Raw genomic sequence first — 14299 nt, 5'->3', positions numbered from 1 at the left:
CTGGTAAGGAACTTTTGTGGCTGTTGGGAAAACCTCACGCGAGACTTCCGTCTTCCCCTACGCGTAGCGTGATGGCCCGAAGAAAAGGGTGTTGCTCATCAGACAACAAGGGTAAGGTCGATCGTTCCTCGCTTTCCACCTGAGAACTTGTACTTTCGCCCTCAATAATCCCTTGCTTCTTGTGCTCCCATAATTTCTACGCGACTGTTTGGAACTTCTACCGTGCCTTGGGCGCGATGAGCCCTCGTAAAGCCCTTTGGGCAGTGGCATTGAGCGTATGGATTTCGAGTTGCAATGCCTTGCCCTCAGTTCCTGTTGCGACCGACCCCATTGTCACCACCACCACGATCTCAACGGTTCTGCCATCTCTCGTCACTGTTTACTCCGTTGTCCCTGCTACCGATGACCAGAATGCGATATCAACAATCACAACTACAATCGACGGTCAGCAGACGATCGTAACTTCGCCTGGCGGAGTGATCGCTGGTTCCAGCACAAGTACTATTATCTCCACAATCTCTTTGACGACTACGCAAGTAGTCGTCAGTACCATTGGATACTCGACAGTGTTCGGTCCTGAACCAATCGCAGCGGTAAGTTCTTCTTGAGTCTTGGTTTGTCGCGGATGTTGCTGGTGTACAGTGCATGCATCTATCCATGGATGAAAACGTCCTCAGTTCCAAATGGCTCTCATCACCACAGACACAATGCCTTGCAGCAGTTCCATTCTGAAGCTAACATCTACCACAGACCACTCCTGCAGCCGTCGCTTCCGAAGCAGCAACGACAAACCCAGTCACCCCATCAGCTACTTCAAGCATTCCGCTTGTCGTGTCGACAACTCCACCAATCGAAATCATCAGCTCCTCCAGCACCAGTAGTGTAACCATCAGCGACACGAGCACAACGGATTCGACTTCAATCTTGGCTCCTACAGCAGCTGCAACCGGTGTGTCCTCATCGTCTTCCTCGTCGCCATCCGGATCACTATCTTCGGAAGCCAAAGCTGGGATTGGTGTTGGTGTTGCGATAGGTGTACTCGGACTCATTATTGTATCATTTTTCCTGGGTCTACGCTGTTCACGACGTCGACGAAACAGGAATGCCCCCGAGGCGCTTCCCGGGCCGCCCTCTGATGCCGAGGAGAAGGATGCTTTCCAAGCTGGCCGTCCATATGAGGAGACCAGAACGGATCGTTATGCTGTCGATCCATTGGCTGGCAAAAATGGTTATTCTCGAGCCACAACGGAAATAGGCAGTGAGTCTCCAGGGGTGAAGTCCCACGACATGTCGAGCCCAGTTGCTCCCGCCTACCACAGCAACAACAACGGCGATCTGTCAGCCCTTCCACAATTCAAGGACAACGACATGTACGTTGGGGTGCCGACCTACATGTCAGGCTCTAAACGATGGAGCATGAAAGAGTATGAAAAGTGATGGCCTCACCATAGCCAGGGTTCTGGTTTGGATTTCGACCTACCCCGGACACATCAACTCTGACAGTATCGCGTTGGCACAGCGTTGTTTCTTCGAGAGACCCACCGAATACATCACCTCATCCATGCGGTCGACGTCAGTTGTATAAGTGATCTCTGCACGAGCTAGGAATTACCATCCGGAAACCGCAATTTGCACCTAGCGTGCTGCACAACACTCGATCGACGACTGCCCACCCTTCGACATCGAGCCATATTTCGTCAGTATTGCGCGAGCACGCCGATTGCCATACTTCGCAACAGGAGGAACTATGAAAAGGCTTCATTGGCGACTCCCACCGAAGCTGCAACAGACCAACTGCGTTCACCAGAGGCTTGCCGCAGCAAACCTGTAACGACTCACCAAATCGGGCAGTTGTTGCATATTGAACCCCACGGCGTTCCATGTAACGGTCCCCATTCAGAAATACTACGACGACCGTCACGAAATACACAGATGCATTCACTGTCGCTGCACATTGGGCCTGGCTGGGCGATCACTATTCCTCGCCCTACTCACATGCACGGGCTGAAATCATCGTTACTGGCCCCAGACAAATGGGCGGAACCAATGGCGCGGCAGCGGGGTGTGAGGCTGGATGCGAGGGGTTGTTAATGTCTTTCTGCTTTACGGGTAGACCAAGTTTTGTGATCGCCTCGTCGCCTAGCTGATCACTGTTTTGCCCAGTCCGCCAAACTGATAAGCGAATCGGCTAATGGAAAAGAGGCGCTGTCTGACGCCGGCCGTCGCCAATCCACAGGGATATTGCGGGTGATATGTTATCGAGTACCTACGAGTAAGGTACGGAGTATTGAGGATGATAACTCGTATGGATAAGATGCGTACTGTCCTCGGGTTAGATTGAGGACAACAGCGTCAGTAACCGACCCTTTCTTGCGAGACCAAGGACAAGGCAGGGAAGTACCTACATACATAGAGGTGCTAGAGGTACCTGATTATTTCGCGAACCAGCAGATGTTGCTTGGGACTGCCCAAAACCGCCTAGACTGCCAAGCAAAGATCACGTGCCGGTAGTCCTCGTCAAAAGTGCCCGAACGCCTGGCCTTTCTCATTTTTCACTTCCTTACAGTCCCGAAAGAGCCAGCATTTTCGTACCGGCGCATTGAACGCAAGACGATATCTCTGACCTCGCGTCATCACCCTTCCCAATCCGCGGTTGATGGTCCAACATGCCGGCCCTGTTGGAGGACCCAGAGTCGGCCGTGATTTATCGGCAATCTGGGCAGGGCCCGTATCCGACCCCAGATAATCCGCAAATTCCATCCTCCATATTCCCAAGGCCTGTCACACTTCGGGATCGCGTTACTATTGCTACCTTAGTCCCCTTCTTCTCACCAGAGGCCGTACCCAAGAGCCTCTTGGCTTACCTTTCGGAAAACCTGAACAAGGAGATCGAAAGCGGAGATACTTATCCGATGATCAATCCTCTGCCACTGGAAACTTTCGGACCGTACTGGTTTGGTAATTTCGGAGCGGTCATGATCCTGGGAGATATTGGTGGTATCGAAGGCGTCCAGGAGTTAGATCGCAATGGTGCCGACTGGAATAAAATCTGCCTCGGAAGTTTTTATGTCAAGCCCAACTATCCTGGTCGCAGCAGCCATGTTTGCAATGGTGGGTTCTTGGTGACTCCAGCCGCTCGAAACAAGGGCGTAGGGAAATCAATGGGACAGTGCTATCTGGACTGGGCACCTCAACTGGTAGGTTGCGACGATGATGCAGGCATTGCTATGGTGGGGCTATTGTTGACACGCGCCAGGGCTACACATATTCCGTCTTCAACTTGGTTTACGAATCCAACACTGCTTCTACCAGGATATGGGATTCTCTTGGCTTCAAACGGATTGGCAGAGTACCCGGTTGCGGTCACCTGCAGTCGTCTATTGAGCCCGTTGACGCGATCATCTACGGAAAGGACTTGAAGGCCGACGGCGAGAATGACCAATCAGAGGAGCGGTTTGACAAAATCCGATACTATTTGAGACATCTTTTATACCCGCAAGGCGCCGACAGATCCGAGAAAAGCCGACTAAGGAGTGCCGCTACACACTACAAATTGGTGGGAGGTGAAGATGGAGTCCCCGAGAAGTTGTTTTTGAAGGACAAGGAGGTGATATCGGACCCGCAGGCGCAATATGAAATCGCAAAACAGATCCATCTTCAAGCGCATGGAGGAATCAACAAGACCACTGCCATCATAGCCACCAAATACCACTGGATCCGGATAAAGGAGACTGTCAGCCACGTGATCAAGAATTGTCCCGACTGCAAGGACGTGAACAAACCTCCTCTCCTACGGACCGAAAACAGAGGCCGAAGCAAGACCATCGATGAAGCTCCGGCGACGTTACCAGCGGAGGCGGCGCCACCACCGCCTCCTGCTCCTCCGTCTGCTCAGCCTCCCACCGAAGTGCCAACGGCGCCACAGGAGGATCTCACTACCAACCACATATCTAACCACGACTTCGCATCGATGCAGCAACCGATGGATCTGGGTAACGACCATCTCAATGATCCGAACGGCCACCTTGATGCACATCTGAACCCTGATTTACATTTACATCCCGACACACATTTGAACCCTGATGCGCATTTACATCCCGATACACATTTGAACCCCTACGATGACATGGCAATTGACCCGCAGATCATGGAGCAAATTCAGGCAATGGCTTCTGAATACGATCAAAATCCTCACGCGTTTGTTCAAGCTGGGCTGGCACAATTCGACGCTCCACATTTACAGCCACATGACCCGCACGACTTCAATCATCAGCCCCCAGAACATCAGTTCATGAATGACACGAACGGTGGTATGATGACACACGACCATGTCATGGATGAGACTGGCGCAGGGACAGGACTGAGCAATATGCAACCCATTCAGCACGTATTGCCCATGGATTACCTCGATGCTTCGAACAATCAGCAGTATAAACTTGAGCAATGAATATGAGGCAGGCGTTCGGGACCGGATCGGAGTACAAAGGAACACTACGAATCGAGGTTATGGGTGACCTCTGGAGCAATTTCACGACATTCTCTTCGACATGAACATACATTTAAGAAGAGGCTATTTTTTGTGTGACGGCAGGTGTCACTGGAGATGAAGCCATTCCAGAGTGAACATTGTATGACCTTGATGATAGACAGTGTTAGACAAAAGGGAGCCAATGCGCGCCGAAACCATGCTCAGCAACGGGCTTATTGGCTTCACGAGTTGAAATGCAGACAGCTTTGATACAGCGAGAAGACATTGTAGTTGAAGTTGTTCCAGCATCAGCCAGTATGCATAAAGGCACGAAGCGTGGCCCAGGGTGAGATCCAGACACTGAACACTTCTCAAATCACTTCGCAAGTGGCCGTTGATGCGTTTGACACTCTGTACCAAGGTGGTCGGCTGCGCTTGTCTTTCGAAAGTCCGTTGTCTGACACTGCTATTATGCGTTCTTTGGGCGGTGATTTCCTGCCAGACGAGATGACTTTCTTCGATTGCCGGACTACAGGTAACCCTTCGCTTCCTCGATACGCGTCACTTGCAAGGTAACTCGTACCGTAGCTATCTCAATTCTAAGTGACCAACCCTCCTCATGGTTCTGGATGACTTCGATCTACCATTCTTCTCGAACACGGACTCCGATGAGCGTCCCGTCAATCATGAATCGGGGTTTGATCAGGTCTTTCATCGTTATGCATTGCAGCAATGGATTCTATCAAGCCTCAGCGACAGCCACGACCTCCGCCAAAACTACGCACGAAAACTGGTTGCCACAAGGTTCGCTTTCATCCCGGTCAATGCGCCCTGTGTCGGCTAATTGTTGAGTCAGTGCCGTGAACGTCGGAAGAAATGCGATGAGAAGAAACCGAGATGTGGCGCCTGCTCGAAGCTGAACCTTCATTGCAGCTTCGCGGAGTCATCGCGGCGACTGAGCATTACAGAGAGCCCGCCACCAAGCGCGCAATATATCTCTCCTGCATCGACAGTCACCTTGGCCGATCTGCCATTACCGTCCCCATGTTGCACCACCGTGAGTCTCCGATCCGCAGCGTTGAACAACGAACGGGATTGGCACGTGTTTCAGTACGCTTCGGCGAGATTCATTCCGCTATTGACAACGCCTGATGCCACCTCCGAGTTTCGGGATGTGTCCTTTGTGTTCGCTATCGGATTTGAGGAACCATGGGTAATGCATGCAGCTCTGGCTCCTGCAGCACTGCACGCTTCATGCGCCTCACTGATGCCCAAAGAGGATGCCATTGTTTACACACAAAGCGCACTTCAAGGTCTGCGTCAGGCTATCCAGGATTCGAGACATTTAACTCATAGGACGGAAACTTTTTTGGCCGCGTCCCTATTTCTGGGTGTCTTTGAGGTGGGTGGCTATATTGTTATATCTGTTCATCGGTTGACCCAGCGCAGGACTTCTACTCCACCCCTACTAGCCAGAGTCTGACTCACTACAAAGCGATCGCCCAGGTTCTTGAAGCACAGACGGCAAGCATTCCTCGTCTTGACATTGGTCAGCTGTCGGTATTTCAGCGAACGCTTCTTGACTCAGTCCTGTACCACTTTTCCACCAGGTTGATCTTTGAACAAGACGTCGACGCTACCTGCAAGTCGTTCCCGTCTCGAACAATCGCAATGTACATCGAAGCGCTCGAGAGCGGAAGCCAAGGGCCGCAAAGAGTATTGTCCATCCTCCCTGTTCTCGGTCTGGCACCTCCTAGCTTATTTCTACTCATCTACCACATGACCTGGCTCAGCAGACAGCTACCATTTGACCACCGCAGCAACCACTGTGCGCTGGCCTTGCAGTGCTCGGGTGAGCTGGACGAGCTACTCAGAATGAACCCGGTCCTCAGGTTCGATGACGCTGAAGTCCTCGGAGACGATCAGGAAGCAACGCTAAGCAACACGGAGATCGCGGCGAAGCTCTACTTCCTAGCGACCAAGGTATTCATTCTCAAAATCCTGTATCCAGATCGTACGCACACTACGTCGCCACAGGTTTATACAACTCTTCAGCAAGGGTACGAGCTATTGAAGCGATACGACGCAAATGCTGCTTGTGGACAGTTCATTTGCTGGAGTAAGTCTGCACGATGACCTCTACCAGTGTTACAGGGGCGTTGAACTCAGTACTGACGATACGAATAGCGATACTTATCCTAGGCTGCACAGCCTGCCCGGTCTCCCACGCCGAAGCCAGAGGACCTTTTCACGATGCAATCGAAGCCAGACTACGCTTAGATATGCGAAAACTTATCCAGCGGCAACTACTGCACCTCTGGAAGACATCCTACTCTGGCTATGTCAGACGAACGGCTGGCGTTCTGGAAAAGATCTGGAATTTGCCAGACTTTTTGCTCAAGACCTCGACAGATGGTGACGGGGATTCTGGGATTGATTATGATGGCCTGAACGCTCTGATATTCAAGCATGGTCTAGGACAGGCATTGGTGGCCCAGGATCCTGACTAGGCCCAATCGATAAGGCCGATACTGGGGTCATCCGTCGACATGCGATTCAACCTACGACCGGACAGCTGGGCACGAACCCTTCAAGCTCGTCTCAAGCATTCATTCACAGCAGCGCCCACCTTCAAGCACTCCTCGTCCCGCATGCGGCTAGTCATGATCTGTATAGAGCATGGCGCATCATCGAGGACCTCGGGGTCATCTGGGCATTGATCAGATCGTGGAAGAGTCCTGTCATGCTCGACTTACATTCTGGCCCTGCTTGCTCCGCATTCATCTTGGTAGCCACTGGATCCAATTGCCGAGACGCCTTGCCAAACGGTATCACGCACGCCGGGTACTAAAACGGGCTTTAGCTGCATCCCATATTCGAGATGGAGTTTCTTACGTCAAGTAGGTTGACAATGCATGTATATGGAGGCCAACCACTGTCAAGATGAATTAGGTCATTGCCGGAGAAGTCACGCGCCAGATCCAATTGCTCGAAACTCACAAAGTATCATGCGGCACGGCTGTGCTTTGCGCTGCTGGCGCCATGACTGCATCCAACTTTTTCTCCAACCAGATCTTGCGCCAGTTTTCGGATATTTCTTGTCTCTTCACGGTCAAAAGAGCATACTTGCGCACAAAATCAAGGCCCTCCAGACTTGGCACGAATTTGTAGCTGCCGACATTTGCAGGCCCAAATTGTTTGGCGACAGATGGAACCGGCGGCTCACCACTTGCATTGATGAATTGCATAGATGTCTCGGAATGAAGAGAGAAGATTTCGCATGCGACTTCCATGGCATCGGCGACCTGACCTTCTTCAGAGGTCACTTGGACGAGTTCATGCCCAGCGGCTTCGAGTTTCTTCGCAGCCTCGGCTAAGGCCCTCTTGATGGGAGGATGCAATGGGTACAAAGGATCCTCTTGAAGAACGCCAATCCTGAGCCTGGCTCTATTTGCTGGATTGAGTGTGCGCCAGGGTACGTCAATAGCTGTGGAGTCGAGTAGTGCTGGTGTGGCATCGATGACTGCTTTTGTGAAGATGCCGAGGGCCTCCATGTCGTTTGCAAGCGGACCAGCAGAGGCGGTGATGGGTTTCCACCCTTCGAGTGAAGGTGCCTTCTGACCTCTGTAAGGGATGCGACTCGAGGTGGGCTTGAATCCGAAAGTCCCTATTTTCGTTATTTCTCCTGCACTTTGCGGGTGATTACGCTTCCTAAGACTTACCACAACACAATGCCGGGATGCGGACGGAGCCCGCGACGTCGGTGCCGACACCGAGAGGTGAGCCCCGGAACGCAATCAAAGCGCCTTCTCCTCCGCTCGAGCCTCCAGCATTGAGGAGCGTATTGTGAGGGTTCAGAGCACGACCGAAGATGTTGTTGTCGGAGTCGGCAGTCATCAGCGTCTGAGGGATGTTGGTCTTAACATACAGCACGGCGCCCAAGTTCAGCAGTATCTCGACCAAAGCCGAATTTGCCGATGACTTCTCTCCGAGGAACGATACGTATCCAATGCTTGCTTCAGTCCCCTTCACCTGGAATCCGTCTTTGATACTGACAGGAAGACCGTGCAATGGCCCCAGTTGCTGTCCGTCGGTCCTGCGCTGGTCGAGAGATTTGGCCCTCGCAATAGCTTCGTCGAAGAACGTCTCCGTGAGGCATGAGGTCAGCTGTTGAGCGATTGCGGCTCTTTTACAGAAGGCCATTGTGACCTCGGAAGATGAGAATTCCCCGGATGCAAGTTTGGCCAGTAGTTCTGCGACCGAATAGCTCTCTGTAATTGCCAGCTCACGGTCAGTTAAGAGCCCTGATTTCCTTGGGATGTCCATGGCGAGCAACTTGTTCGGGTTCTTCTCAAGCGGAAAGGACAACGAATCCATGATCGTAGAGGGCAGCAGCCATTCCTTGGGGATGAGATCTCGAGATTCTTGCTGTTTTCGTGCGACTATGTCCTGCCAGCTCTGCTGCTGCTCAGTCATGGTTTCGGCGACCGCCATCTTCAGAGTTTGAGACGGCTCTGATCTTTTGCAATCACTGGTGGGTGTGACTGGAACGAGAAACTGGATATAAGTCCAAGGGTGCACTCCCTGGCTGTCGGCTCTACGGCACAACCGCAAACGATATCTGAAGTTGCCGATCAAACTGGTGGCCTGGCTGATATGCACTATTGACCACAACATCGATCTCGACTACCGCGGTAAGCCTTTCATCTGCACTCGTACTCGTACAACTTGTCCTCCTCTTCGCTGCATGGAATAAGAAGCACGCGCTTCTCCGTCATGTCTGAGCCTATCAGCACCGGTTGCGCCCTCCAATCAGATCGTGGTTCGCAGCCGCATCTTCTTGAGATCAAGCTCTGAAGCTGAATATTCCCAGACACAAAGTCCGACGACATTCTGGCAATCTGACCGGGCGTTGCTAGATTGAGGGGGTGTATTCATTTCTGTTGTACGGAGACTGGCAGAGAACGTACTTGCACGCGGCCAACACTCGTTGCCCGTCGCCAGATCTACCAAGTCACGCGAGCTAAATGAGTCTCCAACGATTGACCAGTATCACAATTGATCGGCCTTGACATCGTTGCCATTTTTACAACTCTCCAAATGGGCCAGGGTACTCTCAAGATGAATGTGACCCAAAATGCCTCAATATGGAAGACACTGGCCACAAGACTGAACCGAGATCCTGGTACACCTGTACTGGACCCGACCATAGCGTTCTGGCAGGATCCTCCGCACCACTTTGCTCAGCGAGCCTCACCAAGCTTGCCCAAAGAAGCTGAAATTGTCATCATTGGCTCTGGAATTGCCGGGATAAGCACAGCTTTGCATCTTCTCAGGCGGGACAGTTCGTTGAACATTGTCATGCTCGAGGCCAGGAATGCTATATCGGGCGCAACTGGACGGAATGGTGGGCATATCAAAGCGGTCCCATGGGCAGATTACTATGCACTCAAGGAGGCTTTCGGCAAGGAGAGTGCAATGAAGGTTACCAAGTTCCGTCTGGCGCATCTCGATGCAATGGTCGCCGAAGCAGCGGCATTGGGTGAAGCTGGAAAAGCTGGCCTGGTGCGTCGCCTCGAAGGCGTTAGTGCTGTATACGACAAGGAAGCTTGGGACTTTGCAAAGGTCAAACTAGACGCGTTCCTCGAAGACTTTCCCGAAGAACGAGACAAATGGACCATATGCGAGGATGAAAGCGAGTTGAAGGTAAGCCATTTGATAGTAATGCTTTTTCTTGGCTAAGTATTCTTGCAGGGACTCGGTCTTGTCAACGCCTACGGTTGCATCAAAGGCCGCTCGGGGGCCGCTTGGCCGTACAGATTTCTGGGTTGCATTTTGTCGCAGATGCTAGATCACGGGCAATTAATCCTGGAAACACATACCGCCGCAGAGGAGGTCCAGAGAAATCAGGCTTCATGTCATCCGTATGTGGTGCAGACATCAAGAGGCGTAGTATCAGCAAAGCATGTCATCCATTGCACCAACGCGCATGCAGCTCATCTTCTACCGGCATTGAAGGGGAAATTGTGGCCACTGAGAGGGCAAATGACTGTGCAATCGGTGCCGCCAGAGTTCCCTCGGACAGGCGCGACGAGATCGTACAGTGCAATATGGGCAACAGGCTTCGACTACATCACACAATCGCCCGCTGAAGATGGCTCGCTGTACCTTGGAGGCGGATTCTTCAGGGCGGTCCCGAAAAAGATGAAGACCTGGGAAATACAGACGACGGCACTTTGAGTGCACAATGCCTGGAACATCTGGAGACAGTGCCAGCTAAAGCATTTGCTCACGGCAAGGGGGCCAAGACCGAAAGGAAATGGACTGGGATCATGGGATTTACTGGCGATGGTTTACCATTGGTTGATCGAGTAAACAGTCATCTGTCAGGACGAGAACCCTGCGATCCCCGCGTTGGTGGTGAATGGATCGCTGCTGGCTGGGATGGATACGGAATGGTTCATTGTTGGCTGGCTGGGAAGGCATTGGCAGCCCTGGTCACGGGTCATGAGGACGAGATCCTCGATTGGTTCCCCAGGAAAGAGTTTGCCTGCACGGAAGAAAGACTGAACAGCATGAGTCCCGAGGGCGCCTTGAAGCGATTTGTCGGCGCGCTCGAATCAGAGGACCTAGGATAGAGGTCCAGAAAGTCGACTCTTGGTACGCAGAGATGGGTGAAGTTCTCGTCCTCGACGAACAAATCTGCACTCCCGCCCTCCACCAATTAAGAATGCCAACCAGCTACCAGCTATCCACCTGAATTAGGCTCGAAGAGGGAGTTTCAGGCAAGGAAGTATGATGATAGCCTTCAGCAGACTGGCCACGACTGGCTTATCTTCATCACGATGCTACGACGCGCGCAAAGTGTGCTCATTGGTCGACTTTTCGGCCTTGAGCGGCTGAAGCTTCCATCAAGACCTCGGACATCAGCTCTAGCTTCGAGGCGAACACTTCTCTCCGCATTTACCAGACTCGTGCAGTCCAACAGCTATTGGCAGTCGACTCCCGCAAGGCGAGACCCGAGAAAGAATGGCATTGATAGCAGGATTCCCCGCCGTACCAGGCTTGCGATCTCCTTTACAAAGGTGCCTCTTGTCCTTCTTTTCTTTGTGCACCATCAATTGCCGCCACCCTGTTACAGTTGCCTGTGATTGTCGCCTTTCAAAGAATGGCTTTCGACAACAGACTCCCCCCAGGGACGCAGCGGCTCGAGGATAAGGCAGGGTCCAAGATTCTGCTTGCTCCTCAGCCAAATGCCGATCCGAACCAGCCTTTGGTATGTATGGGGCCCAATCTTGCGGGTGATATTCATTAATCGCGAAGACAGAATTGGTCGGGGGCCAGGAAGACGTTGCATATGACGATTCTGTGTCTGTATGCGCTCATGGTGTTTGCAATGTGCGATGCCCGACAACCCGCGCCTGGTTCCAGGGATGAGAGACTGACTGCGTCCCAAGTCTTTGCGTTGCAGTTCCCCTCTGGCAAGATTTCAACGTCCAGCTCGGGATGAGCTATGCTGTGCTCAATGACGGGTATGCTACCAACATGGCGACTCTCTCGGTCGGCTGCATCATCTTCGTCCCTATCGCCCTTCGAGTTGGGAGACGTCCAATATACCTCGTTACCTCGCTGATCATGCTTGCTGCGGCCATCTGGCAAGCCGAGATGCACACTGTCGGCGATATGATTGGATCGAACGCCATTTCTGGACTGGCGGGCGCTGTCAACGAGGCCATCTTCCAAGTCACCGTACGTCGGTGCCACAATGACTAACTTAGGACGTTGTTGACAGAGACAGGTCGCCGATTTGTTCTTCGTCCACCAACGAGGCACCATGAACGGAATATACCTGTGTCTCGTCATCATAGGCAATTACCTAGGGCCTGTCGCAGCTGGCTACGTTGCCGTCAACCAGGACTGGCGATGGGTGTTCTGGTACTGCACGATCTTCATGTCGATTGTGACCCTGGCCATGTTTTTCTTCCTTGAAGAGTCCAAGTACACTCCACGGATCATGCACGGACAAGAAATCGTCCCGTCAACGCAGCAAGAGAACGGCGTGACCAAAGTCAGCAGCACGACGAAGGACAGGATGAGCTCGATCTCCATCGACGCAACTGAAGCTGCTAACAACCAGCGCCGCCGGCTGTTTGAGATCGATACGACCATCCCCACGGACTCATACTGGAAACGCCACCGCTTATGGTCGCTTGAGAAGACAACCACGACTGGGAATAGGAGTTACTGGATGCATTTCTTCCAAGTAAGACTTTGTCCGCCCGAAGAGTGCGGGCAATTGACGCTCGACATTCATGCCTTTGTCCCTATGGGGATATGCAGGTATAATTTGCTAACGAGCCGAACAGCCCTTCCAGATGCTGTACACATTTCCAGCTGTTGCATTTTGCGCACTCCAGTATGGGTTTCTTATTGCCATGCTGGCTGTCCTTGCCGTCACCCAAGCCACGCTATATCCGTTCCCGCCCTACAACTTTTCGCCTATTGGCATTGGTAACATGTATGCAGCCTGTTTGCGGAGAAGTTGTGTCATTTGTGTCATCTGGGCGCGACTTCGTGCATTGTTCCTGTCTGCACAGGTACAGCTTTTCTAACGGCTCCATAGGAATCTTCCGCCTGCTATAGGTGCCATTCTGGGAAGTGTCTTTGGTGGTCCGATCAATGACTGGTTCATTGTCCAAGTCGCGAAGAGACGCGGGGGCATATACGAACCAGAGACGGTCAGTGGTCTCCTTACCGGATGATGGTGCCATTTGAGCACGAGTCTTATGCTTTGTGCCCATCTACGTTGGGAACAGCTTCCTAACGATTCTACAGCGGTTGTATTTGTTCTTGATTCCCGGGCTGTGCATGCCACTTGGGCTATTTGTGAGTATTACGTCCTTAAGAACGAAATCCCCCCACGCACAGATCCAATGCTTCGTCCCTGGCTTTTAGTGGTGCCGCTTGCTGATGATTCGATCTGCAGATGTATGGCTTGACGATCTCCAAGGTACAACACCGAAATCGGTCCCTCGTGCGCCATTGCAAGCAGGCTGACTTAACCAGGGCATGCCATGGGCAATCAACGCCGTAGGGGCAGGCTTCATCGGTGCAGCTATTGGAGGCTGTGGTGACATTGCTTTGACATACTGCCAGGATTGTTATCAATATGTGAGTACCGGGGAGGGTTCCGGGGTCAGCTGAGCATGGCCTTTTTTGCTGATATGCGCCTCGCAGATTCTCGGAGATGCCCTCACAGGCGTCGTCTTTGTGCGGAACATCATCTCCACCGCGCTAGTGTTTGCTATCACACCTTGGATCGAAGGAATGGGAGTGTACAATATGTTCGTCTTGCTCGGATGCTTGAGTATCGCCGTGGCTTTGACTGTTGTGCCTCTGATCATCTGGGGTCGGACGTGGCGAGCCAAGTTGGCTGGAAGGTATGAGTATTTTGTGGCGAAGCAGTACTGAGAGAAAGAATGTTCGCGCCTCGACCCTGAACAAGGTCACTTGCTGGAGACCATGCGTCCTCCTGCTCAGACAATGCCAATACTTCTGTCCAGAGAGGCGGCAGCTGCTCGGCGCGTCGAAACCTGTACCTGGGTAGGAGCAGGTAGTCTACAAGATTGTAAATGACTACAAAATATGCATTCTGGCTACCTTTCTGAACGGACATTTCTACCTGCAGGCGTTAAGCGATATTGTACTTACTGCCTTGGAAGGACATCCTTGGTGGCGTGCTCATGGGCTTGCCTGGGTCTTACTGTGTATACACAAGCCGGAATCGTAACGTTGAGAGAGCTACTTCGTACTGCTGTGCAGGGTCTGTCC

At 52.3% G+C, this 14299-nt stretch overlaps 6 protein-coding genes across 6 annotated transcripts; 5 read left to right on the top strand and 1 right to left on the bottom strand.

Moving 5' to 3' along the window:
* The first annotated feature begins 112 nt into the window (after positions 1-112).
* Positions 113-2452, top strand: PV05_01691 (uncharacterized protein). Its single transcript, XM_013466718.1, has 2 exons — positions 113-593; positions 751-2452. The coding sequence occupies exons 1-2, from the start codon at positions 237-239 to the stop codon at positions 1435-1437; spliced, it is 1044 nt and encodes a 347-aa protein (XP_013322172.1). The 5' UTR covers positions 113-236; the 3' UTR covers positions 1438-2452.
* A 117-nt stretch (positions 2453-2569) lies between these two features.
* On the top strand, positions 2570-4807 carry PV05_01690 (uncharacterized protein). The gene is made up of 2 exons (XM_013466717.1): positions 2570-3197; positions 3257-4807. Exons 1-2 carry the CDS (start codon positions 2667-2669, stop codon positions 4445-4447), a joined length of 1722 nt encoding a protein of 573 aa, XP_013322171.1. The 5' UTR covers positions 2570-2666; the 3' UTR covers positions 4448-4807.
* Positions 4808-5200: 393 nt separating this feature from the next.
* Positions 5201-6978, top strand: PV05_01689 (uncharacterized protein; the record flags this gene model as incomplete). The annotated part of the gene is made up of 4 exons (XM_013466716.1): positions 5201-5272; positions 5325-5870; positions 5918-6587; positions 6656-6978. The coding sequence occupies 4 exons, from the start codon at positions 5201-5203 to the stop codon at positions 6976-6978; spliced, it is 1611 nt and encodes a 536-aa protein (XP_013322170.1).
* PV05_01688 (uncharacterized protein) lies at positions 6816-9173 on the bottom strand. Its single transcript, XM_013466715.1, has 5 exons — positions 8191-9173; positions 7469-8135; positions 7364-7403; positions 7225-7315; positions 6816-7177 (listed from the first exon to the last, which is right to left on the bottom strand). The coding sequence occupies exons 1-5, from the start codon at positions 9143-9145 to the stop codon at positions 7059-7061; spliced, it is 1872 nt and encodes a 623-aa protein (XP_013322169.1). The 5' UTR covers positions 9146-9173; the 3' UTR covers positions 6816-7058.
* Positions 9174-9589: 416 nt separating this feature from the next.
* On the top strand, positions 9590-10708 carry PV05_01687 (uncharacterized protein; the record flags this gene model as incomplete). The annotated part of the gene is made up of 2 exons (XM_013466714.1): positions 9590-10174; positions 10223-10708. The coding sequence occupies 2 exons, from the start codon at positions 9590-9592 to the stop codon at positions 10706-10708; spliced, it is 1071 nt and encodes a 356-aa protein (XP_013322168.1).
* Positions 10709-11636: 928 nt separating this feature from the next.
* On the top strand, positions 11637-13939 carry PV05_01686 (uncharacterized protein; the record flags this gene model as incomplete). Its single annotated transcript, XM_013466713.1, has 10 exons — positions 11637-11744; positions 11796-11866; positions 11926-12217; positions 12267-12731; positions 12835-12986; positions 13092-13206; positions 13304-13354; positions 13455-13478; positions 13535-13639; positions 13706-13939. 10 exons carry the CDS (start codon positions 11637-11639, stop codon positions 13937-13939), a joined length of 1617 nt encoding a protein of 538 aa, XP_013322167.1.
* Positions 13940-14299: the final 360 nt, after the last annotated feature.

The sequence above is a fragment of the Exophiala xenobiotica genome (assembly GCF_000835505.1).
Source record: "Exophiala xenobiotica strain CBS 118157 unplaced genomic scaffold supercont1.1, whole genome shotgun sequence".
NCBI lineage: Eukaryota > Fungi > Ascomycota > Eurotiomycetes > Chaetothyriales > Herpotrichiellaceae > Exophiala > Exophiala xenobiotica.
The sequence above is the reverse complement of the archived record's forward strand: the minus strand, read 5'-3'. Positions and strand labels throughout refer to the sequence as shown.

Excerpts from the sequence above, each read along its gene's own strand:
- PV05_01691 (XM_013466718.1), top strand. The coding sequence starts at position 237 with ATGAGCCCTCGTAAAGCCCTTTGGGCAGTGGCATTGAGCGTATGGATT. Across the intron at positions 594-750 it reads GTCCTGAACCAATCGCAGCG|ACCACTCCTGCAGCCGTCGC; the intron begins GTAAGTTCTTCT and ends CATCTACCACAG.
- PV05_01688 (XM_013466715.1), bottom strand. The coding sequence starts at position 9,145 with ATGTTGTGGTCAATAGTGCATATCAGCCAGGCCACCAGTTTGATCGGC. Across the intron at positions 8,136-8,190 it reads CATCCCGGCATTGTGTTGTG|GGACTTTCGGATTCAAGCCC; the intron begins GTAAGTCTTAGG and ends TAACGAAAATAG. Across the intron at positions 7,178-7,224 it reads GGAGCAAGCAGGGCCAGAAT|ATGACCCCGAGGTCCTCGAT; the intron begins GTAAGTCGAGCA and ends ATCAATGCCCAG.
- PV05_01690 (XM_013466717.1), top strand. The coding sequence starts at position 2,667 with ATGCCGGCCCTGTTGGAGGACCCAGAGTCGGCCGTGATTTATCGGCAA. Across the intron at positions 3,198-3,256 it reads TGGACTGGGCACCTCAACTG|GGCTACACATATTCCGTCTT; the intron begins GTAGGTTGCGAC and ends GACACGCGCCAG.